The following is a 26,439-nucleotide window of genomic DNA, read 5'->3' on the forward strand; positions in this document are numbered from 1 at the left end:
TATGAGGTGTTGAAGGAAAAGAAAATTCATCACACATTCCGCATGCCCGAAAAGGCGGGCGAGAACCTTCGGTCAGAAGGAGTTTTCCTTTCTTACGTGACAAGTTTTACATTTGCTTTCGTTTCTTTTTGTACTGTGACGTTTGATTTAATTGAAGGCGGTTTTCATTTTCTCCCCCGATTAGTTTTCCTCAGTGCAAGTGCTAGTGAAAGGATGTAATTTATTTTAGTGAACGAAGCAAACACGGGTAACTTCGATGGTTGTTTACTTTTCTTGATGCACGCGCGGTGGAATTAGTTTTCGACAAACGACAAACTGCACAGTGACGAACTAGTATCGAGACCATGGAGCAGCATCCGCTGCTGATCGCGAACGAAAACATCCACGACAGTGGCATCATCGAGGATGTACATCAAGAGTCGGAGGACACCGGCAACGAGGACTACGGCGACGAGAGCAACCTCGAGTCGAACCTGCGTCGGCGGAAGGGCAAAATTATTTCCTGCGTAGAAAACGGTAAGCGGGGAGGGGGGGTGTTTTTCGCCTGTGTGTCTGTGAAATAGCAACATCGCAAAAAAGAATAGCTAACGATTGCGCGGGTAAATCTGCTGATGAGACACGGTCTCTGGTATGTCTTCGGGCCATGACGTCATACTGGGGAGAATGATCGCCGGAAGATGTCGAGTCGCCGCTGGTGTTACACAAGCAGCACCCTTTCCAACAGCTGGCCATCTTCCAACCCCCGTTTCTTTCGTCGTGCCACGCTGGGAACTTTTCCGTTGACAAGGCGCTGGCCCTGGAGAAGGCGTCACAAATTTACATAATCGATTCGAAAGTCATTATCCTTTCGCAGCATGTCCAAGAAGGATGCTTTCTTCGCCTTGTAAGCGTGGTTCTTTTTCCACTTCTTGCTTCTCGCTCGTCCCATTGTTGTTTGGAGACAGGCTCGCCGGAACCATGGCGTGCCTTAGGACGACTTGGCCTAGAGCCGACTCCGCGGTGTACCACGAATGCGTCCGTGGGGAAATCTTGCTCCGCCTCGGCGGTGCGCCACCTTATCACACGCCGCATACGGTTATCGATTTTTCCCAAATCGCTTCGCTCCGGCCGAGGCTCGCTCGCTCGGGGGTTCTGTTGTGTGTTATGTAACATCCTCGCTCCTTCGACGGGTGCTCCGGGAGACGGCGCGGACCCGGCCTTGCGATGCGATGCGGTGATTTGCCACCTCCCGTACCGTTCCCACCTCGACGTACCGACGACAGCGCCAGCACTCGTTCGGTGGCCACTGTTGCACAATTGCACCTCCAATTGCATGCATTTATGCGCCGCGATGTTCCACTTCCCTTACCAGGACACTCTGCCACCGCTTGCTTCCTGTTTTCCACCCTCCCGGTAGCTGTGCCACAAATTGCATTACTTTTTCATCTGGTTTTTCAAATCAAAGCGTAATGGGTTTCAATATTTTACGATATTTTTTTACAACCTCACCCACCGGGGTTGATGGTTTCGGAATAAAAAAATGCTCCCCGCCAAAGGAAACAGCTTGCAACGTCCAGAATGGTCGGCAGGGGAAAAAGGAAAAATTAAATCTCACCAAAACAAACGGTCGGGAAATGTTGAAGGGAAAAAAAAATAAACACAACCACACTCAAGATCACACAAAAAGACTCAATCTAAAGGCGAAACCCGTGGCGGCTGTCGGTTGTTTGGCGTTTCTTCCGCGCCCTGTCGCGGCATCTTGGGGTGGAAAAAGCCCACGGCAGGAACCGGGGACCGGCAAGCAGCATCCCAGCGGAATGTTTATGGCCAGCTTGAAGGGATCCGAAGCAGCTTGTCGTTTTGTTTTCGACGCTCGTTTGGGGTTTTCCATTTGTCCCTCCCAGCCCCCGGAACCCAACTGCTCATTTCTTTACCCGGGTTTGTCGGTTTGTCCTTCGTTCGTGCTTTCTCCGTTTTGTCACTCGCGTGGATCCCGCATTCGGTGGTGGACCCTTGCCGCTTCATTATGTCGATTGTCGTCCTCCTTTCTCGTACTCGGTACTCGTGTTTTTTTTTTCCGGCACGGTGGCGGCCGGATGGACAGCGGGTTCTTGTGCTTGACTAATAATCGCAGCAGTAGCAGAAGGTTCACAATTTGTGAGTTAATTCTTCTCGGTAGGAAGGAAAAAGGTCGGTAGGGAAAACCCGAAGCGCAACGCTGGTTGCACGGTTTGATTGATTTTTCGGTGGGCAAAGTTTGCTTGTCCTCTCGGACGCAGCGTAAAACGACGTAATAGAATTGCTGAATACGCTTGGAAAAAGGTCTTTGAAGAGTTGGAAATGTGGGAGTATGTTTTTAATAAAAACAAAAAATCATTTTGTTTGAATTTCATAGAAGATTGTGTTTAGGTAACTTGATTTTACATTCCATGGCTCCTAACTTTTGATATTCAGTATTGTTAAAAGAATCTTTTAACGTTTTGTATTTATTCAATCCTCTTTGAAAAAATCCCTGTACAATTTTCAATTACGAGAAAAAGGGTTGATGATGCCAACCTTTTAGAAATCAGAACTGATCTTCTTATTATTCCCCCGGTTTGTCGTTTATAAAGTGCAAAACCGTTTCATCAATTGGGACCTGCTTGTGGTGGGAGCCAAAGTTTACTCATTAAATATTCCGATCGCGATACCAACCTTGCAGTCGAGGCCAATCGAGAAAGTAATATTTTTAACCGTATGTATCGAGCGAAAATTTTATCCACCCATAAACTTGATGGAGAAATGCTGTTGAACATTTTACGGCACATTACCTTTTCCCGTTCCACACCGACCGGGCTGCATTTGAATGGGATTGGTTCCGTTGGCACATTGGATGTTTTTTTGTGTTTTGTTAAACCCAACCAATTGCGGATCAAAATGGTTTCCCAAAGCGTGCCTTTAAGAGAGGTTGCAAAGGTGGGTGGAAAATATTCATTATCTTGAGAACGTAATGCAGTGTAAGGGAACTGAAAGCATCCGGAAGGATGGTTTGTAACCGATGAAAAAGAAATAAATTTGAACCAGTTTGTTAGATTGGTTCACCAAGTATGCTCACGGAAATGAATCATTTCAATCGATTCAAGTGACACAAAATTTGATGCTGCACTGGTGGTATTCGATATTTTTGACAGTGATTGAGCGCTTGAGAAAAAGTTATCGTTCTTCGTTGCTGGATACAACCGCTTCTGGGAAATCATTTCCGACGGCCAACCCCCAAACACAATCTTACCGATGCTCACCAATTTCGAAACCACATCCCTGCACAAACCCGCTGCAATAATCCCTCCCGGGGAAAGTCGATGTGTACCGTTTAGCACGGGCCACAACATTCACACATTCACCGAGGCCCGATTTGCTAGCGGTTCCGTGAAGGAAGACCAACATCGGATAGAACATGTGTTTCCCCGCCGAGCCCGGTCCGTTCCAGTGGAAAGCGGGCCACCGTGCGCCCGGGGAGGAAGTAGAAACATTGATCAAACATGTATACGAGTTTTCCAATTTTTGACACATACTTTCACCGTACCATCGGCGCCGGCAAGTTAGGGAGCGGTTTAGTGCAGTCAAGGACTCAGTAATACAAAACAGGACACTAATTGAGTGAGGCCCTTTCTTGCCCAAGTGGAACAATATTTTTCCACACACAATGTGACATTGTTTGATTGAAAAGGACGAGAGCGTTTTGGTTTGAACAACGAACACAAGGAATGAGTGAAATGGGGTTTTATGTGCGCAAGAGTAACATGAAAGTAGATTGGATTTACCTTGGAATACCACCCTTTTTATGTTTGTTGTAAACCTAAGTTGTGTCCAAATTAAAGTTTTACTGTTCATGCCTTTTTTTAAAGTTCTTGTACATACTCTTTACAACATAAATGTTTATTCTTTACAAGATAAATGAATAGTTAACGTAATAAGTTTGGGATAAGTACAAATAAGTATGAACTCCAATATAAATACTTTTTCAGTTATTTACTTCTCCTTTTTTACTATTTACTGTCTATGATTCTGAATTCAATCTACTTATCATTCTATGCAAAACTATTGATAATTTTTTTACAGTACTAACCTAGTTAATGGATTATTTTTGCAGTCTTTGGGCTTCGCTAAAAACATTGTTTCATCCAATTTTGTAAAGAGTTTTTGCTAATTTGGTTTTCTTATCGTTTAAACTACCAACCTGTCTTCTTGGTTAATCAACCAATTTTCATTCCCCGGATGTTGCAGCAATTTAAACAAGTAAGGTTTCTTATCCTTTGCTGGGCACGATCAAGAAATGCAATGGTTGAAATGCTTCCATCACGGGACTTCCCTGGCAAGGAGTTAATTTGCATTACACATCCACAAGCTCCATCGGAGCCGTAAAGTGCCACAAGCGGCCGGCGTAAATTTAATCAAGTTCCGTAAACTCATTATCATGCGTTCGGCGCTGCCAACAAATTATCTGCCAACGTGCTGAAGACGAACATGGCCCGCCCCGGAACCGGTGGGGCGTCCGATAAAATTGCTCCGAACACGGGGCGGCAAAACGAAACGCCAGTCCGATCCACTTTTTGCGGTCAAGCTGTTGCTGCTTCGGTGGAAAGCTTTTCCCAGTACAACCCAAGGGAAGGTATATTCCTGCGGGGAAAGCCGAGGCTAAGTCGGTGAACGTTTTGCCGATTTGGTTATCTAATTAGGTGTCGATCATTTTCACCTCCATGCAGACCGCCACACGAGGGCCGATTTCCAGCTTGTTGCACGCCGCTGCTCGGTTCGGTTCCGTGTCGGTTGCGATTGATTTATATGAAATAATAATCACACGAAAATTCATGCCGTCTCCATTGGGCATTGATTGACATGCCGGCTTGCCCGAAGGATCCGAACGAAACGGCCAAATGCACAAACCGGTGGAAGCGCCAGCACACGTGCATCCGGTTGTACGGTGCCGGGCACGGGGAGCCCGGAAATTATGTAAGTGAAATGGAATAAAGCGCCATCGGGACGACGCATCGTCATGGGAAGGAAGATCCCTTTTGGTTCGGGCCCTGACGAGGAATGTAAGCATTGGAATGAACAACAAAAGGGCAAAAGAAAGCACGGAAAACGAAGCGCACAATAGCACATTTGTCATCCTTACGAGCGTGAAATCGATTCTTCGGACGGCAAACAAAATACAATCAACTCTTTCGATCGGGGACCGAAATAGATGTCTCCAGTGAACTAGATTTTCGGGAAATTGATTACATTTTCACATTGTTCCCGACGGATTGCCAGAAAAAAATCTCGAGTACTTGATTAGGTTGATTTGGAAAAACATATTATTATGTCAGTCTTTAATCCAATTCAACTGTCTCGGTTAAGTAAATAGTTGATTAGATTGTTTTCATATTTTTTTATTACATTTTCGAAATTGCTTTGGAAATTTTAAGCTGCTCAAATATGTTTTAATTTTCATGTAACGGCTCTTCATAAAAACTGAGCTTAATTAGCTTTACTGTAGAATTGATTTAATGTTCTTTCCTAACATTAACAATTCAATCGTAATTAATTTTTAGTTCCAAGTAACTGATTACCAGGCCAATCCACAACTTAGAATGATTTACGCATACCAAATTGGTCCGAATCTTTTTGATACGAAAATGAGCTTAAATTACGCAACCTAAAAGTAGACAGCACTAATTTTTCAATCTGCTACCCCCTTCGGCCTGGGTTCAAGAAGACAGCTTTTCGCTATTCTGCGAGAGTTGGGTTTTGCGAAATGGGTCCCGATTGTTCCGATAAGGCTTCGTACGGTTTAATGCTCCGCAGAGCAAACTGCAGGAAATAAGGCGAATGATTTTCCGCCCTTTTGCTCAAAATGGGCCCCTTCATGCCGATTAGAAGTGGGCAAATCTGCTTCGCTGGCGTTATTTCTGTCGAGGCAGATTAGTGTACGGATCCTTGCGGCTGGAGTGGGGTGGAAAAACTCCGCAGAAAAGTAACAGGGGAGATTCAGGTGAAATGGGGCGCCCGTTTGACGTCAGCAGAAAAAGTATCCAAATCGATTCCAACCGGCACGGTAACAGCTTGTGTGTATCTATATTTTAGAGCAGCGTTCCAATAGGGACGCCAAAGCCTCGGCCCGAGGGCCACGCAATCGCGATTGTTCATGACACAATTTTTCTTAAGCCACCAACGGCCGGGGCAAGGTCGTGGATCAAAGTTTTGTATTTTCTGTTTCCCACCGCTGGACGATGTTTATTAATTTCACTCGCTTCGCGCTTTGGTTCGCCGCATAGATTCATGGCCCGTGGTGCGATATATCTGTCATTCTTCTGGCGGCGAGCAACATTAATTACGTTCTCAGTCCTGGGTTCCGGTTTGGGCTTATCGTGTCTGTCAAAGCAGTGCAATGTTCATCACTAAGCACATCAAACAGGATGTGCTCCACATTCCGCCCAAGGAAAACGTGGAAACTACCTTTCCCATTCGTCCGGTTTCATTCAAACTGTTGAACGTAAAGAAAAATGGACACGAATAAACGGCCCAACCTCCCGTTCCCATCGTCCCTCTCGTTCGAGGTAAAGCAATGAAAGTAAACTGCAAAGTTGAGTGCAATCGAGCGTGCTGGCTTTTCCGAGTGCAGCCCACAGCTCGGCGGCATTGTTGATTGTACAATCACCGTGGCGTTCCGTGGATCTTGCAAGGATAAGGAATGCCAGTGCTGCGTTCGCTGACAGTTGAAATTAATGTTTACCGAAGATTAGGTGAATTATAGTAGTTCGGTCGGTATCTACGGGCGGGTGTGAGTTAAAAACAGCTGATGAGTCATTTAGATGCACCAGGATATAGTATTCTCGATTTGAACTTTATGCTATGTCGAATGTTTTACCACGGAGTTTGAACAAAAAACAAAAAGGCTACAAAACTGCGCCATAGTACTTAGAATTTTTTCCTAACGTAGAATTTTGAGTAGATTTTACATGTGTCCATCCCTAAAAGACACTCTCATAATATTTCAAAACTTTGTTTGTATAAAGCAAGTTTAACAAAAACTTGATTTGAACAAAAACTGACATCATTTACACTGGAAATGGAAAAGGTAAAGCTTGAAACTGTCACACAAAGATTATCGTGCACATAGACAGTATTATCAACTCGACGTTTTTCTGTTGGCGCTGTCTCTTGTTTCCATTGCCCCTTGTCATTCGAAGGATAATGTTCATTTATGGAAAAAAGGAAATTGAAGTAAAAAACATTCTTCCATGGTAGCTCTGTTTTTTTCTCGATGTTATTTGTGGTCGTGCGTTGCAAAAAACGAATCGGTCACAAAGGAAAATAATATAACGTCGAAAAACACGATAACCAAACATTACCATGTTGATGCATGGGAAATTACAAACGGTCGCTCCCATTTAATGCTAAAACAAAAACAATATGTTAGCCGCACACCAAACCGTAATGCATGGATATTGTGTTGTTTCAGTATTTTTTCAAGTGAATTGTTTACATCGAGGTTTCCCTTTTTTTCCTTGTTACTGCCAGTATGTACGGCATGGTTATTTGATATATCCTGAACTTAATAAGAAGTAATTTTAAACACGGGTCTGGGTTGACAGGTTTCAACTTTAATTGTTTCTAAAATAAATGTTTCATTTCCCAGTTTGATAAGAAACTTTTACACTTGGCTTATTTATCACTCCGTTATTGAACAATTAGATCCTGGGAGTAAAATCGATTCACGTCCGCTCCAAATAACATGCGACCCATTTTTCTGCTGCTGGTATAATTTAATCACGCTAGACATAAAAAAACGATCCATTTATGGCCCATCAGCATTGACTCCGTGAGTAGTCTGCGTGCGGTTTATCAACAAGATTATTATACTCTACCGTTTCCGTACCTAATTATTGATGGATACGCGACCCCCCTTTGTGGGCCAATAGTAATAAAATTGACCAAATGACCTCCTCCCCACTCTCCTCTCTCTTTCTGGTCCTCCAGCATCGCGACTGATCCGAAGACGCGTGCCTTGCGCCGGCCATCTGATGACACCCCGACGGTTATGGTTGAACAAAATTCCGACCCAGTGCGACGTGGTGATTGAGTTTCCAGGTAAGTAATGCCATTACGACCCCTCGGGCTCGGGAATCTTCGACCCGAATCTCGAGTTAACGGTTCCTCCCCTCCCGCCCCCTTCGCCAGAGGACGCCCCGGACGATGCCCTTCGGTGGCTGCTTAGCAGAATCAAGGCGAACCCACCGGAAGGGTTGGGCCTGTCGGCGATGGTGCGGGCACACGAAAGCACAAAGCGCACCGCATTCTACATCACAGCACCGATGAATGTGTAAGTAAACTTGAATTCCGGAATTTTTCTCGCCTTTGATCAGCAGCGCTACATACATAAATAAATCCGAATCGCAATCCCGCACGGAGGACGTGTGTCGAGTGTTCGTGCGTGTCTGGAACAACAAACGAAGTGAAACATTTTCACCATCACAAATGTCCCACTCCCGGGTTGCCAGTACTTGTTGTCGTTCGGAAAAATTACACTCGTCCAAAATTTCCCACTTTCCAATTCGGGAGCGTTCTCACACGTTCTTTTACTGTAATTTTTTCCGAAGAAAGTGCCACGAGTTCCTTGTGACGTTCGTCTGCGAATGCCATTTACCCTTTCCGTACGAACCTTATAGATTATTTAAAGCCGCCGAGGACGCCCGCCTGCCGAAGCGGTTACGGTCCGACCTGGGCGGGGCGCTGAAGGAGTTCACCAAGCGGGAAAGTCACTGCTTCGCCCAATCGAAGGACAACGACGGTGCGAACAGTCTCTTCACGTCCCAGGAGCGCCAGTGGCTGGTGCTACAGGTGAGAAAATTGATCCGAAAACGTCACCAGAATATGGTGATACCTTGCGCGCCAGGCAAACGATACGGTCCCCGTAAAAACCCCGTCGCTTTTCCCATTTTCCACCCATCCAACGGCAGGTGCTGCAAGGGTTACGAGCTGGCACACCGGACCTGCAGGCCCTCCAGGGTAGGGCGCAGGTCGAGGAGGGGCAAAGCATCGGTAAGTGTCACCCTTTGCTTTTTGCGCGACGTTGGTGAAAAAATGCCTCACCGTTGCCATCATTAAAAGCTCCCATCGTCATCTGTCATGTCAAATCACCATCATCACCGGTCGGTAATCTTTCCGTTTGGTTTTTGTTTCGCCCGGCCTGGCGGGAATGTTTGGGATGGGGAAAAAGTTAACTGCAGTCGTGCAAACCGAAAAGGATGGCGTAGAAAGTCCTCCGTCCCGGGAAAGATTATATCTGCTTTTCGCTATATTTAGGTCGAGACGCTCACAACGCTTGGCCGCCCGTTCGGGTGGAAAAAACCGAAAACGGGCAACATTTGACGAGGGACGCTCGGGAAAAGTTGTGCCCAACATGTTCCAACACACACACACACACATCGCCACAGACACTCCACCGGGCGGGACCCAAAACGATGACGATCCCATGTGTGTTTTGGGGATCATATCTTATCATAACGCCACCCATCACTGTCCCGAACCGAACCGACGGGGCACAGATTATGTTTGCAGAACTTACATGCGGTGGATTTCTTCTCCCAGTTTCCCGGACTGCAACACGTGTCCGTGCATCCCTCCCACGAGATCCACCCTTCGTGCGCCCGTGAGGTCGTCTTCCCTGCCATCCATCTAATCCATCCCTGCAGCTGGGAGGAAAATGTGGCAAAAGTCAACCACTCAGCTCGGAAACTTGTTAAAAGTTTATTGTTAAGAGGCATGGGGGAGGGGGGGAGGGGAAACAACAGCAACAAACCTCCGGTGTGGGCGCAAACAAGCTGCCGGAAAGACAAAGCCCCGCCGTAAGTCAGCCGGGCCGAGTGTGCCGAGTGTGCCGAAATAGTTTGCAAATGCTTTTATCTGCTCTTTTATTTACCGATTCGTTTTTCCCCGTCATTAAAAGGGATCGGAGAGTGGAAAGTTAAATTTGAAAGTTCACATTTTCCTTCCTGCATGGAAATGAATTAAAATTAATATAACGAAGTGTTGAGTCATCCGATTTGCGTTTTGCAGTGTTTCATCGTATGCTTTTTCTCGTACACCGAAAGGACTGTCGTAATAAATGTACACCGCATTGCAAAACCATCAACAAACAGCTCACCAAAGCAGGGCTAAAGGACTCACAGAGAGTCAACACTTGCACACTCCCCCCCGGGGAAATGATGCGACAGTAAACAACTTACCTCGTCGGTGATGCAAAATAGAGCCTGTTGGGGCCACGAGAGCACGTTCGAGTTCTCGTCTTCGGTTGGTCTTTTTATCTCGCTACCCCCCATTCGTCCACTTGGTTCGAAACTAAAGTGCACAACTATCGAGAGTAGTGTGCAAATGTGTAACACAACCAAAGAAGAAAAGGCTCCTCAAGTTGTTGAACGACGCGCACCCGTCGGTGTGGAAAAAGCATTTACGGCGAAACCAAGAGGACGGTGAAGTAATTAGTGCTAATCGATAGAACATTATGACAGCCCGAGTGACACTCTCTCTCTCTGGGTGGTTCATCAACCGGTTGGACAAGTCCTCGCCCTCGGCATGAGGTGATGGGAACAATCTGATTTTATATCGTTGTTTTCTTTCTTACTTGCCTGTTGCTTGTTTGGTTGCTTATTTTTGTGCTTTGATGACTTGCTCTTCATATGTACGTGTCTTATCAGTGAAACGAATTATCGATTTTTGATCATCCGCAGCATATCATTTTCTCATTAGTGCTGTTCGGTATGGTAGCTTGTTGCTGAACGTACAAAATTAGCATTTACCATTTTTTCATGGTTTTTGTATTAACGAAGCTGTAGTTGCTTTGCTCAGACAAACAACTAGATAAGCTTTGAAAAAGGAAGGCAAAGTGATGGCATACCCCAAAAAATGATAAATTTTCTTCTTGTTTATATGCATGTCAACAAAATCAATGTTAGATATTACTTTTATCCAATGACCAATAAGTTTACTGGCTGATTCCTCGAAATTTGATTTTATCAATCTTGTCTAACAATTCTGATTATATAGTTAGAGTAGGAAAATTATGTAATTTTACTTCTCCCATTAAAATCTGGATGAAGAATTCTGATTGTAGTTCTCTGATTGAAGTTCTCTGATTGTATACCGGACCATCCTTTCATTATTTCGTTATGGTTGTTAGCAATAACTTTTATAGGATGCAATAAAATTACGCATTATTGTCCGATTACGATTTTTTATTTGGCGATCATCTAAAAAATTGTTGAATTCTATTCAATGTTTTTATAAGTATAAATTTTACGAACTTTGCGATTAAAGGTTCGAGTCCCCTTGCGAGCTTGGGCCCCCCGCGCCCGCTCAGTCCGCGCACCGTTAAATCCGCCACTGTCTTTTGCTGTAAAAAATCCTCATTCAAGCAAAACGGATAAAACATCAAAGCCAATAAGTCCTTGACCTATCGAATCGAGATGCTTCAATGATACGAAAATAAAAGTAAAATATGTATGGCACAATGAACAGCAAATTGCATACTGCCCCAGACCTAATTTTCTTATTTGATAGTTGTAATATACTTTTATAGCATAGTATTTTAAGCTTCTCGGTGCCGTGTCCTACAAAACGGTCCACATGAATCCCTTGTCGGCCACAACACTGGCTGGATATGGAGATTATGCCACATGATTACGAACAAAGTTCTGCGGCCAACAACATCCCGCAGTCAAGATGATGCCTTCGCCTCCGGTGCAACCTCAGTGCGAGTGGCCACCACATCCTGGTGAAAACAAAACCCAGAAGCACATAATGGTTCCCCTCATTAGGCTCCCGAAACACGTCCACAATCTTCACGTGGGCCGCATATCCTTCAGCAAGGCGCTCTCGTACTCTACTCCTGAGGCCTAGGCCGACACAAATTTTAATTATCCAGCGGTTTCCGACCACCGACGGGATGTGCAGCATACTGGAGCAATTTTAAATCTCTCTTTCTATGCCTTACTCTAGTTCCTCATGCTTCTCGTTCTAAACGTCACTAACATCCGCCCGTATCGTTTCAGTGGCGGCCTGGCAGGAGCTGGGCCTCATAACGCAAGTGTTTCCGCTGCACGAAACCACCGCCCTGCAGCAGCTCCAGTCGAGCTGGGTACGGAAGTTTTTCGCACCACAACCGCTAGGTAATAACAAATCCCCACAAATACCTCACCATCGCAGGTGTTTTTCGGGGTTTTGCTAAATGAATCGTTACATCGACTGCCAGCCGATTCGAGGTTGACGCGTTCGAGGACACCATTCGTTTTCCATTTCGTGCGATAACGTTGTTTTCCCTATTCGGTTCCCTCCCGCCGCGGTGACTTATCGTTCCAGACGACATTGCGGCCTACTTCGGTGTCAAGGTGGCCCTCTACTTCGCCTGGCTCGGCCACTACACCTGCGCCCTGTGCGTGCCGGCCGTCCTGGGGACGATTCTGTACGCCGGCCTGTGGGGCCGAGGGCAGGTAAGGATACGAAATGTCAACAGAAATAAAAGGACACGCTGTAGCACAAAACGGACGTAAATTCAAACGTATGCGATCGATCAAAGTGGATAATCGAGCGCCAGCCCGTGTTTGTTGCTGCCATTTTAATTCCGTTTGTGTATTTTTTTTCCCCCTCTCTCTCTCCCTCTCTCTCCCCTTCGTCATGACAGACGGCCCAAGACATTGGTCACGTCATTTTCTCGCTTTTCAACGTCGCCTGGGCGTCGCTGTATCTGGAGGCGTGGAGACGCTACTCGGTGGAGCTGGCCTTCCGCTGGGGGACTTTGTCAACGCCACCGGAGCTCCTGGAACCACCGCGGCCGCTTTACAAGGTTTCTACTCTCTTTCCACCACCTACTTTGTCGCATGACCTTGGTCTCACAGAATTGAATATGCGATAACCATATAGACTGATAGCGCTTTGTTTAGAACGTTAATTTTTAAACAGAAATCAAACAAAATTACTACGTTTGTCTGTACAAGTTAAGGTTCATTTTTTCAATGCCAAGTTTCACACATAAGTTTTCATTTTTTCAATGCTAAGAGGACATTTTAAATATTAATGATTAAAGGAACAGGAAATAAGTAAAATTTGTCTCGAAGTCAATTTTATTTTTACATCTATTTTTCTTGTTCGGTTTTCATCTCTTATGAAGCATTCAATGAATTGTCAAGTCAAAGTCGGTCTTAGTGGTTATGTAATCCAACTTTTCATCTTGCATTTCACGTTGTACTTACGTATCATTATTTGCTGCAAGTTTTTCTTTACTTGTTTAATCCTACTTCGCCAAGAATGATAAACCACCGCAACGAAAGCCAACCGTTCATCACAATATTTTCTTGCACTATCTCCTATAGACACTGTGTATTTATTTTCCCCTCTGCGTATTGAAGATTTCCTTTTTCTTCCAACCCTCTAGGGCCCGCTGGAAGAAAGTTCCGTCACCGGGCGGCTCGAGCCGAGGGAGGCGCCGGCCTGGCAGCGACGAGCCTTCCGTTATCTAGTTAGCTTTCCAATTATCGGGCTCTGTCTGGTGCTGGTGTTTGTTGTGATGTTCCTGATGTTGAGGCTACAGGTATTTAGACGGTCTCCCACACGAAATCCGATCCAAATCCCGCACACACGCACACACACACCTCTCGTGTGACCCCACACCGTTATCCTTTTTCGAGACTCACTCGACTCGCCACAAAGTCTTGGCTGCCTCTTTGCCACACACAAACACCCTTGCTCTCTCTCTCTCTACGACTTACGCTGTTGACTCTATGTGTGCTTTTTATCGACATTTCTTGTTTGAGCTTTTTATGCTGTCCATAGTTTTCACATCATATTTTCATCACCTTTCTAACATTCTTACACAACAAGTTATGCTACACTTTGTCGACCCGTTTTGCAGACACACACACACACACAAACATACACGTAAGCACACTGCATAACCCCAAATTGGGCCATCATCTCAAGTATGAATATTCATACGGGACGGATGATGGTCCCTCGCCCTGCTAACAGACCTTTCAAATCCTCCCAAAGGGGGGGAAAAAAAAGTATCAAAATATGACAAACACATTCCTCCAAAATTTCCACCCTCATGCATGCATGTACGGCATAATTTCGTTTTATCTCATGAAAACACCCAGAACACTCACATTACAGTTCGTTACTACTAATTTGCAGGATTGGCTCGATCAACACTTACCATATAGCAGTGCTGGCCTGTGGGAGTGCATGTGCATAGTGTCTCAGGTCTGAAATTTATGTTCTTTACGTTACCCACCACCCAATGTCTACCCACTTTCCCTCACTTCTTCTACTACTTCTTCTCCCAATCGAACCCCTTCCCATTAGTTCCCGCTTCAACCCAATTTTCGATCACTCCGTTTACCATCCCATAACCCCTGGCGCACCGCTCCCCTAAACACAAACACCGCCCTCTTCCCTTACTTGTAATGATATGTTGCGCTTATGCTCGTTACGCCGATGCCGAGATTCCAATAAATGTACGTCGATAGCGTTGTAACTCGTTCGAAAGGCAGGATAAAGTACGATCATCATCATCATCATTATCATCGGAGCAGAGGTGGCAGTGGGGAAACAAAATAAAACCGGCATTAACGAGGACATGGTTCGACGTCAACCCCCCTCCCCGGCGTTGGCATTGATTTAGTGTTTGTGAAGTGTGCACTTGTGCCGCTCGTCATCAGGATGTAGAATTTTGCTCATTGAACTTTGAATTGCTTTTCTTGTGGGGTTTCATGGGAGGAATATGAGGTCAATGTTTTTTTTTCTCAATCTTTTCACAGTCATAACGCTCGTAGATAAGAATCGCTTTACGTGAATCAACTGTTATTAAAGTTGTTTGAATTTCACATTTGCTTCTCTGGGTTTAAACCCTCATCAAATGCGCAATGATTCACATTAATTTCAAGTACCTTAACTAAAATGATGAAAGTTAAAAAAATATTAAAAAAATTAAACTAACTGAATGGGGTTGGCTTGCGACATTTGAGTGGACATAATTTAAATATCGTTTATTCAACTTATCAAGAAGTTTTAAATTTCAATCACCTCTAGGATGAAAGTTAATATTTAATACTTTCAACAATATTTGTAAATCAATATTTTGTGATTGCCTGGTTTTTGCATTCAAAGCGCTCGCCACGTGCGAACATATATAATACATGCTGCATAAGTTTTCACCTTTCGCAATTAATGGCATTTCATTAAAAATGGAAACACTCCCACCGTCGGGGTCGATTTTCCTTCCGACCGAGTAGGCCGGTAGATTATTCGAGCCGGGTGTGTGTTTGTACGTGCATCATATTTGCATATTTTACATTACACAAATCGAACCACCATCATTTATTTGCTAACTACCTCCTCGACGACCGTGCCAGCGGCCGATCACGGCCAATGAGGTTCGCGCAAAATGTGTGGCGTAGGAAAAAGCCGCGTGAAAAACCGCCCGAGCCGCACGACTCGATTTCCAGCTCCTGGTCTGGTTACGCAGTTGCAATCATACACATATCGCCATTCGCCCGTTTTCGACACATCTCTATCTCTTTGTCTTTCTTGCTCGTTCTTTCTCTTCCTGTCTCTCTTTCTCTCCCCTTCGCTGTCGCTCTGTCTGCCCCCTTAACACGCCCCCGTTGCTACTGCCCTTTACGCCGCCAACTGCAGGACTGGTGGGATGCCAAACTTCCGGAGCAGGGTGTATTCAGCTGTTTGAGTGTAATACCGAAGGTCCTGCTGGCCGGCGCCATTACACTAATGGACGAAGCGTACTACAAGCTCGCCGTCTGGCTGAACGATAAAGGTAGGTAGAGGTGGGGTGGGGGGGGATCGGCAAAACGGCGACATTTGATTCGATTTATTGCATTCGACAGAAAACTATCGACTGCAGTCGAAGTACGAGAACCATCTCATCGCGAAGGTGGCCCTGTTCCAGTTCGTCAACAGCTTCCTGTCGCTGTTTTACATCGCCTTCTACTTGCGAGATCAGGACAAGCTGAAGGAGGTAACTAGGGGGTGACGACAAATGAAAAGTTTAAATTTAATTCCCCAACTTCAACTACAAGCTATTAAATGTATTTGAAACTTTTGAAACGCGTCCTCGTGCCCTCCCAGCAACTGGCCGGTTTGCTGATATCACGCCAAATCATCGGCAACCTGCGGGAGTCCGCCTGGCCGTACCTGGTGGAGCAGTGGCGTCTGGCGAAGCTGAGCTTCAAGATGTGGGGCGCCCTCAGCCCCACGCAGGAACACCCACCCTCCTCGCTGGCGACGTCCCTGTCCGCGTCGGCGGCGTCGATTCCCGGCTCGACCGACGGTAAACAGCAGTCATCGGAGGGACGAAGTCCACCGTCCGAGTGCGTCCCCGGCACGCCGAAACGATCGATCGGCCAGGCGGAAATTGAAAGCTCGCTGTACAAGGTACGTGGGAGAGGGGGTGGATGTTTGCCTTGCGGCACCAGTCTGGGGTGAATTGTTTTCCATCGATTTGATTACTCAAGGAATGGGATGGGAAGGGTTGCATTCGTTGGAAGGCAACTATTATGCGCGCCATAGTACGGTGTATGGCGGCTGTTGCGACATATTTCAAGTGAAAACAACGAACTTAAAGGCGCGGAGGTTATAATATGAACTTTAATACCTGTCGCATAAATATTATGTTTTAGAAAAAGATTATTGTGTGGTGTACTTTCTTATATGTGTGTCGGAATTGTTTTGGTAAACGTCCTCAATTTCTCTCTTGTAAAGTCCCTGAGAGAACATTATTACTTCTTCTTACGAGACTTGTTTCCCTTTGAGTACGTGGATAGTCACTGCCTCTCGTATAGGGGAGGGTCCGGTCTCGGTTGGGATTGGAATCCACGCCGTCAAGGTGGTGATCTCTGGTGCTCATGGGCCGGCTTTCTAACCAGCGTTATCGCTCGGCAGTCGCGGACCTTCAACGAATCTTGAGCGTTTGACGAGTCAGAAAGCGAAGCTGGGAATTACCGTCCGAGATAACATTATCAGTTCACGTTCTCAACTCAGTTTGTGGCATGAGCTGTCGTTTACCATAAAGCTATGGATCACCCAGAAAGAACGTGTTTTTGCCAAAAATATGTTCGCGTTTAATTGGTTCACTGTTGGTGATGATTGTGCACGCGTTATCGCTCAGAACACATTATCAGAATTACGAGTTCTTTGCATTTCTTGCCTTTCCTAGTCAAACGAATTCGCACGATCCTCAGTCGTGTTTCATCTTTCGTTACGATTGTGCGTTTGAGTGCTTTGAATTACGGCAAGTTGAAAGTCATGAATAAATGTAGTTATATGTTGGTGCTATGTTTTGGTGTAGTTTTATCCGCCCGACTGACAATGGCAATAGGAGGTTTCGAGATGGAGCTTTTAATGACAAAGCTCGATTACTTGCAAGACAAACTGCAAGAGGTGGAGCAAACTATGAAAAGTTCGCTGAAGGTAAATCCCCAGCAAGTTAAGTAAAAACATGATGATAATGAAGAAAAATGTCAACCCTTTGTAGGAAACGGAGCATCGTCTACAGGCCAAAATGTATGCAATGGAAGACTCTTTGAAAAAGGTATGGAAGCGTGCAATAGGTGTTGCAATCTTGAAAATCAAACCAGTTGAATTTTGTGATATCAATTATTGCCTCTTTTGCAGAGTCTGGAGGCATCCGAAGAGAATACACGGACCAAATTAGAAGAATTGAAGAATCATATGATACCCAAGATGGACACCATTCAGGAAACATCGCAAACTGAGCTCAAGAAACTAGAAGAAAATAAGGAAATTCTGGATATGTTAACGAAGTCGATGCATAATTTAACTACAAATGTAGAAACACGCAACAAGACTTTGGAAAACCACCTCATAGCTCCTCTCCGATCATGTCGACAAGTTGCCAGCGAATCTGGCACGTATATGTTCCGTTTGTTGAAAAATTCTAAACCATTTGTGGTCTTTTGCGAACAAAATAAGTTCGGAGGCGGCTGGACGGCGATCCAGCATAGGTTCGACGGTTCAGTTGATTTTTATAGGAAATGGACGGAGTACCGAAATGGATTCGGAAATGTTGATGGCGAGTTCTGGCTTGGGCTAGAATACGTGCATCAAATTACCAAAAACCGACCGCATGAACTGCTGGTAGAGGTGAAAGATTTCTATGGAAACTACGGATACGCTAAGTATGGAGAGTTTGAGATAGGGAACGAAGCGGAGTTGTATGTGTTGAAGAAGTTAGGGACATACTCAGGGACAGCAGGAGATTCAATGCGGACCCACAAGGATCAAAAGTTTACTACATTCGATCGCGACAATGACGCGTGGATGGAGGGTAATTGTGCTGCGGATTTTCACGGAGCCTGGTGGTACAGCAGCTGTGGCGCTTCCAATTTGAACGCGCGTTATCAGAGCACAACAGGTGATGGTAGTGCGATGATGTGGTACTATTTCAAAAACGACGGTCGTGGTTTGTCTTACTCGCGTATGATGATTCGCGATATCATTAATTAACGCAAACATAAAGCCATTACCTCGTCAGTGAAGATGTTCATCAGCTGCAGCATCTTTGTTTCCTCTCTCCTTTCTCTTCTACCAAATTGAAGTAATAACAGGAAGTTTGATACAAGCATTACTATGCACAGCAATTGCTTTTGAATAAAAACCGATTGTTTTATAATAAAATTCTCGTTTGTATTCAAAGAGGAAAAACAAAAAAGAAAGAAACAAGAGTGAAGAAATAGATTCAACCAAATAACATTGTCTTCTTGGCGTAACGACCTGCCCGTTAAGGGCTTACTATACTTTTTTACCTTTGAGTACGTGAATAGTCAATCCTCTCGTACAGGAAAAGGTCTCGGTTAGGCTTTGAACCCACGCCGTCGAGGTGGTGAGCCTCGGCACTCATGGGCCGATTTTCTAACCGGCTTGGCTGTCGCGGACCCCCCGGAGTGAACGTTATAAATGTCAATCAATACTCAAATGCTGTAAAGAATATAAATTTCTTCAATTATCTTCAAAAGGACTGGAAAGGAGGGTTATTGAGGAAAACATGCATCTTAACATTTCCAACACAAAAACAAACTATAAAGAAATAGTAATGAATATGAAAACAAAACCCATTGAAGGACAAATTACTATATGAGTATATATTGCTTTCAATATTATTCAAAATTTCCCAAGGGAGTGTCGTTTTATGCAAATTCAACAAAGCGTCAACAATGTTACGAGTAGGATAATAAATGAGTTTTACAACAGTCCAAAGCGTACTGTGACAGTTAAATGTCATATATGCACGCTATATTCTGGTTCCTTTTCGACTCCACTCCAACAGTACGATGGCACCTTTTCGGACCACTTGGAAATGCTGGTGCAGATGGGGTACGTCGTACTTTTCTCAGCCGCCTTTCCACTGGCGGGCCTGTGCGCCCTGGCCAACAATCTGCTCGAAATTCGCTCCGACGCCTTCAAGCTCGCCCACGTCCATCAGGTATGTCCCATTCCAACCGGTGACCAATTATTTCACTGCTCGCATCTCATGCCTTGTCTGATCGAACCGTTCCGTTTCCGAGCAGCGTCCGTTCGGGCAACGAGTGGCCAACATTGGCACCTGGCAGAACGCGCTCGGAATGCTGGGGCTGGCGGCCGTCATCGTCAATTGCGCGCTGATCGGCCTTTCCGGACAGGTTTCCCGCCTGTGGCCCGGTCTCACCTCCACCCAGACCGTCATCCTGATCGTGGCCCTCGAGCACGTCATGCTGGGACTCCGTTCCGCCCTCACCTGGCTCCTGCCCGAGCTGCCCTCGTGGTTGGCGGCGGAAATCGCCCGGGCCGAGCACTGTCGGCGCGAGATGCAATGCAAAGGGCCTTCGCCCCGCCAGACACCACCGTCGCCCCCATCGTCCACCTCGATATCGCACCACGAGCAGGACTTCAACAGCAATCAGGACATATTCGACAAGACGGAACAATCCGTTGGCAGGTAATTGCGGGGCGCATGTCTCCAAACTCACCGGTAGCCATATTTCCCTTCGTGTCGTCCGCTCTGAAGCGAGAGGTTTCTGACTAATCCCACCCTTTACCCGGCTCTAAAAGATTTCACATATCTCCTAGTCACGACAACAACCAGGACAGCGAGCTGGAGCGGGCCGCCGCCAAGCTGGACAACCTCAGCATCCACCCGGCCCAAGCGGCCCAGCAGCTTCAGCAGCATTTGCGCCAAGAGCAGCTACACCAACAGCAGCAACATCAGCAACAGCACAAGGACTCGCAGAGCAGCTGCGACAATATGGACATCTTCGCCATGGACACGCGCGACATCTCGCCCGATTCACCGATCTCACAGGTAGTAGCCACCGTGTGCTCCAGCAGGATCCGATGCCTTTCTTCTTTTTCTCTACCTCTTTCTCTCTTTATCTCTCTGTCTCAGCTCCATTTTTTAACTACCTACACCAACTTCCAGTTGCTCACCAGTTTAATATTTCCCTAAGCTGTGCGATACACGATGTATTTTGTTTCTCTGAACAGCCATATTCCCTTTTATTCCTTTGAGTATGTTTCCTCGCTCCATTCGAAGGCTTTCCAAATGGCAGGAATGGAACAGGGTTCTATTTCTTCGAGCGGGAGTTGCACCCTCAAGTAGTTGTGTTTGTTCCGTATCGGTTCTCAAAAAGTTTTCAAGCGTTTCGGTTTGCTGAGTAAGCTGACACCCTAGAGTGAAATTATATACATTTTACTGTCGATCGCTACGGAAATTTAGTAGTTCTAATTTTAATCTGCGTTTTGTTAATGCTTGTATATATGACCCGAAAACACGTTCCTTTGCTGTTATTGATAATTATAAGTGGAACCCTGGTTTTCCAAAGGACACTTGTACATACTCTTTCATTGTGTCTTTCCTTAAATTTGGAAAACACCTTTGAGCTCATTGAGACTCATGTGCTTAATCACTAATATCATTATGTTTAACATTGTTAATCCACTTCAAAGCTTACCGATTTTACTCATACTATTCTATTGTGTATTTTCTTCTTCTTCTTCTTCTTCTTTTTCTCTATCTCTCCTCCACACCCGTTAAATGATATCGTTATCGCATTTAATCCGTGGCTAAACGCAATTAAACCTTCCAATCGGGCAAAACACTCGATAATGGCGCCAAACGGTTGGCATGTAATCGAACTGCTAATACCGGTAACCCTAACACGGCCCTCCCAATTCGTCCTCCTCCAGACAAGCACAGTTCTATTACGACCTCTGCAAGATTCTCCTCTTAGTGGTCAGTCAGCACAAACCGTTGCATTAGACTCAACACAAGCGAACTCAGGGTATGATATCGAAACCTTTCTACAGCTCTATCATTTCACCGACCTGTTTGTTTGTTTCTTTGTTTGTGCGCTGTGTTTGTTGGCGTTGCTGCGTTCGATCGTTCATTTTGTGTGTGTGTGTTTTTATTTGTGAAATTCTTTCTCATTTCGGTGTTCTAATCTTCTCATCGATGTTGTTTAACTTTTCTTTCGTTTGTTTTTTCTACCAATATTTTGTAACATGTTTCTGTTTCAATTTGTAAACGTTGAACACCATCTCAGTGTGTGTTGGAGTGTGTATTTAGTTTTGTCTTGTGTTGCTTTATCCTATATTGTGAAAACCTACAGCTAACTGCTCTATCTGACTGGTTTTTACTATCACTAAAAATTAAGCTGTTGCTTAAGTAAAATGTATTTCTATTTTTCCACTGCGTTTTCTGCGACGTGGTTCAACCTTGCTGCACCAATCATGCCGCAAATGATTGGCAATGTACACGATACACAAGCAGGAAGCCTTGAATCACCTCGTATCCCCAATGTCCGTGCAAAGGCACATGTCGATCGGAGAGTGATTTGGTTGAATTGGATTAACACTTACGAGTTTACGTCTCTAGATCACTCGCGTCCGTCAAGGTTTGTTTGAATGGTCCTATGCTTGCAGGATTATTTTTCCTTTAAAATTATTCAACAAATCTCACACGGAAATGAGACAATTCAAGTACTTTCATGCCTGTTGCATTTTTTAGCTATGGAAAAAACATTATCCCTTGTTATGCATCTAAGTGATACATTTATTGACATCAATCACATTCGATAGTGTTGTAGTGTTCGATCATCGCCTAGTTGTTTCGCATTTTTTGTCCTGCCAATTCGTTCAAGCTTGTAGAATGTTTCTCGTAGATGTTTAAACTTTAGCTTCCATCTTCATCTCGCCATCGGACGAGGAGGCTTCCGGCCTTCTTGACCAACGTCCATTGCCATTGCGGAGACGACCGAGATGTCACCGAGAGGCGAAAAATGAAAAGCATACAAAGAAGAGATACACCATATTTTTCTCGATTTATTTCTTTCCCTTTTTTCCCTCCGCTCTCCTTGTTCTGTAACCGTTGCGCTGCGCTACCACCGAATCGAATTACGCCAATTTTCACTTTAACCTACTTTAACAAAAATAAAAAAAATACAAACACTAGTGCATGCCTAAAGCAGCCAAGCATTAAGCTCGCCGACATTCCGCCCTTCCGAGGACAAGCGATGAAGCACAGCAGTAGTATTTACGATAAGCGAAGCATCAACCTCGGGTACGGTTTGTTCCGATTTGCAAGTATTCACTTTACTTCCCCCTTTTCTTACTCTCTGTAGCTTTCCTTCTTTTTTTTCCTCCAGCTTCCAATGCGTGTGTGTGTGTGTGCGTGCGTGGTTTTGATTCCAACCATTTTCGCTTTGTTTTTCTCTTTAAAAATTTTCCTTCAGGTTATTCAAATTTTTTCTCTACCATATAGTCGTAGGTGTCGTAGTGCTTAGTTTTCCTTTTCGAATAGCTTATAATAGCTTCCTGATCTGGTTGAACTTTTATCGGGACTGTTTTCTTGATTTTTCCTACCTTATTTCCACCACCAAGAGACCTAGCAGTCTCGCTTTACATAGCCGAAACCCCCTTTGACAAACGAATTAAACCAACATCCTACACACCTCGTTCCTCCCACCGTGTAGATGATCTCGTGATCACGAGAACGATCGTTTTTAATGTTTGAAATGTTGTTCTTTTCCTTTTCCCGTCTCTCTTTCCATTCCTTTGCAAAACCTTGCCCCGCTCGCAGTGAAGCGTCGCAGAGTTCCCGGATCGCCTCGAAGCCGATCCAAATACCCGAAATACCACCGTTCCGCAAGCAGGCACACTCCACGATGCACTCGCCCGTCAACCAGAGCCCGCAGAATCCCGCCCCCATCGTGTCCGCCAACCCGTCGCCGCCGCGGATCGCCGACATTCCGCCGTTTCGGCCGCGCAACCGCTCCAAGGAGTGGATGCCCAACATCGAGGTGGGTCGACTGAAGGTCAGTGCTTACGCGTTCCAAGGCCAGTCGTTCGCTAATCGTGTGAAATTCTGTTCTCTTTCTTTGTGTCGTTTCTTTTTCCATTCCATTTTCTTCTTCCACCATTCCCTCGTTCTTGTGCCAATAACGTCCTTACTGTTTTTCTTTCCCGGATCCGTTATGTTTTCTTTTTACATTGCTTCGTTTTTTGCCCCCCCCCCCCCCCCCCCCCCCCCCCCCCCCCCCCCCCCACACACCCCCATTCCGGAATTGGCGTGGGCTTTGGGGATGATCCTTCGATCGCATTTGTTTTCCAAAAAAAAAAAAAAAAAACACCAACACTGCGAGCCAAATGGCTCTCCACTGTTTCGATGAATATTCTCATTCCTTCGATTGAATTTCCCCGGCTTTATCATCATTAACGTCGGTTGTCCCTCCGAACACGTTCTCACCGGTGTAATGCTTTGCTGTGGTCGGCATAAAATGTAATTGACCACCAACACCAACACGCCCGAAATCGCACCTCATGAACCACCCCCACCAAACCCGCTGGCGGGATCGGGCCCATTGCTATCTCCAATTTAAAAACCCCCTGGAAAAAAAAAACTACACTGGTCTTATATAATTCCGTGTGTGAAAACTTTGCGTGTGCGTGTGCGTGTTTGTGTACGTGTGTGTGCGTGTGCGTGTGTGTGTGTGTGTGGGCTTGTCGTTCACGGGCGGCTAATGTAGCACACCGAACACCATCTTACGATTGGCCCCAGTGGAGGAGCCGAATGGGCAAAACGCTTGAAAGCAGCCGATCCTTCCATCATTCACAGAAGTACCGATTGCATTGTAGCGAAGGTTGGTAGCAACTCCTTGAGCAACACCTCTCGATAGCAAAAAAAAAAAGATGTAAAACACACCCATACAATAACCACCTACCTTAAAAAAAAAAACAAAAAAAAGCATTAACGCACGCTCGCATTAGCGTTGCAACACTCAAGGAAGGCAAGACCGGGTGAGCAAATGCAGGAAGCAAAACTTTAAAACGAACTTCCGATTTAAATCGGGGACGAAAGACGAACATTTTTAAAATTGTTTTAGAGGCCACCACCTTAAAGCTCTTCTGTGCTGCCAGAATGGTGTATGAAATCCTCGCTAGAAAGGAGACAAATTTGGTAAAGCGGCCGAAAGCGGCAAAAGCGTTTAATGTTTGCAAAGTTTTGCTTTCTCAACCCGCACTCGGACCCCACTCGATGCACCACGCGCCCAGAAGCCTATTTTTGCTGATGTTGTCGCTGTTAGTTTGCTGTTGCTGTCCGAGCGCATAATTAGACCCTTTTTGTGACGCCCTCAAACAGAAACTGTTTCATCGACTAACGGCGTAATGAAATGTAGCATCAAACTCCACCGGAGTATAATGTTCGTTCATAACAAAACATCAAAATTTACTCTTTCCTTAAGTGAAAGAAAGGTGCACGATTCGATTGAATGTTATTTTAAGCATGAGTTTTACTTCGCGAAACAAATTCGTATGGTATGAAATGAAACAGTTTTAGAGAGCACATAAAACAAAATATCAGAAAATATCACTTCTCACCCAAAGAGCCCCCGATGAAAGTAGAAAGATGTATTTTAGTCAAAGAGTGGTATTTCAATTGATTTTAATTCTTTATTTGAAGCACTTTTTTATCAGCTTTTCTTTTCGTTCAATTTATGCCAGCACGAAAGCATGGTTGTTAGTACATTAAGAAGCATTGTTGCTAAAGCAATTCGGAATTGCAAGATGAATAACGTTGTTTGATTGTCTGTTTTAAATGTTTCGATCGATAGTTTTTTAAGAGATATATTATTCTTATATTCACTAGCCCATCGTTGCGCGTCGTTCACTTGTACCAATATGTGTTCTATGTTCATCAGACCCCTTTTCAATTTTGATTCGGAACCTAAACTTCACTGCGAAACGGCTTTAGATTTCCTCAGTCCAAAGAACTGAAAGTTCTTGTTTGATCTAAAGCCATATTAGCACCAACTCCAACTTTGTTACCGGAAACGAATAAATTTTGTTGTGTCCTAGGTTCGACCTTTCTCCGGCTAGCTCGTGTTTCGTGCTAACGGTGACGCTTTTCCCAAAATGTATCCTCTCGGTGTGTGTATGTGTGTTTGCTTTTATAATAATCCTCTGAGTAACTTTATTTTACATATCTAATTGTCTGGTAAATTGGGTTCCATGCGACGCAAAGCTGTTGCTTTTTTCCGATTTGCTATTGTGCTGCAACAAGTCTTAGTATTTTGCCTCCGTTGCGCGCGCTCGTGGTCACAGTTTTTTTTGTATGCTAGCAAAGAAAACAAAAGAAACCCAAACGCAAAAACCACACTAGCAACACTTTTCCGTGCGTAGCTTATCACGTGCCGCTTTATCATTGCAGCAGCAGGAGCTGGCCACCGGATCGGACTCGGAGCTGCTCAAACCGGCACCGTCCTGGGCGACCGTGGCCGTAAAGGCGACCGAGCAGCAGCCCGGCACGAGCAACAGCGCACCGTCGGTGAAGGCGTCAACCGATGAGGAAGCCAAAGGTATCACTTAGGTTAGGTTTTAGTACGCGTACAGTTGTTTCTAACGCCAGCGTTTTTCCATCGCCAGCGGCTGAACTTGCGGCCAAAAAGTCCCGCCTGAAGCAGAGCCTGGTGAAACGCGCCCGATCGGTGGCCATCTTTTCGCTCAAGCTCAAGGAGCAGCGGGCAAAGCGGGCGGAGAAAATGGCACTCGAAGCGCTGGTAAGTACCGAAAGATCGCATTCTTGCGTTAACTAAATGATTGTGGATACTAATTGAATTTCATTTCCACCAACAGGAAGCGCTACCAGCCCCGCCACCCGGAGGCGAACTGTCGCTGATACCGATCGAGCAGCTGATCCAGGTGGACGACGTGTTAAGCCAGCGGAACCAGGGCAGCGGTTCCGGCCACAGCAACAACGGTCACTCGTAAGCTTTTGGGGCTAGAAGCGAGCTGATCCCGGGCAGCCAAACTGCACGTAGCTTTGTACTGTACAAAATGACACCCCGATGAAGATGATGGCGATGTTAACTAAGCTCCACC

General features: G+C 45.3%; 1 protein-coding gene across 1 annotated transcript; it reads left to right on the forward strand.

Moving 5' to 3' along the window:
* Positions 1-344: 344 nt before the first annotated feature.
* LOC131281096 (anoctamin-8) lies at positions 345-26,328 on the forward strand. Its single transcript, XM_058310353.1, has 23 exons — positions 345-516; positions 7,981-8,091; positions 8,182-8,323; positions 8,670-8,841; positions 8,961-9,042; positions 12,051-12,167; positions 12,358-12,488; positions 12,680-12,841; positions 13,430-13,585; positions 14,188-14,256; positions 15,691-15,826; positions 15,897-16,027; positions 16,138-16,443; positions 19,355-19,510; positions 19,596-20,002; positions 20,116-20,365; positions 21,250-21,344; positions 22,514-22,621; positions 23,141-23,375; positions 24,087-24,200; positions 25,769-25,916; positions 25,984-26,117; positions 26,194-26,328. The coding sequence occupies exons 1-23, from the start codon at positions 345-347 to the stop codon at positions 26,326-26,328; spliced, it is 3,669 nt and encodes a 1,222-aa protein (XP_058166336.1).
* Positions 26,329-26,439: the final 111 nt, after the last annotated feature.

This window comes from Anopheles ziemanni, chromosome 2 (assembly GCF_943734765.1).
Source record: "Anopheles ziemanni chromosome 2, idAnoZiCoDA_A2_x.2, whole genome shotgun sequence".
In the NCBI taxonomy this organism is placed as follows: domain Eukaryota; kingdom Metazoa; phylum Arthropoda; class Insecta; order Diptera; family Culicidae; genus Anopheles; species Anopheles ziemanni.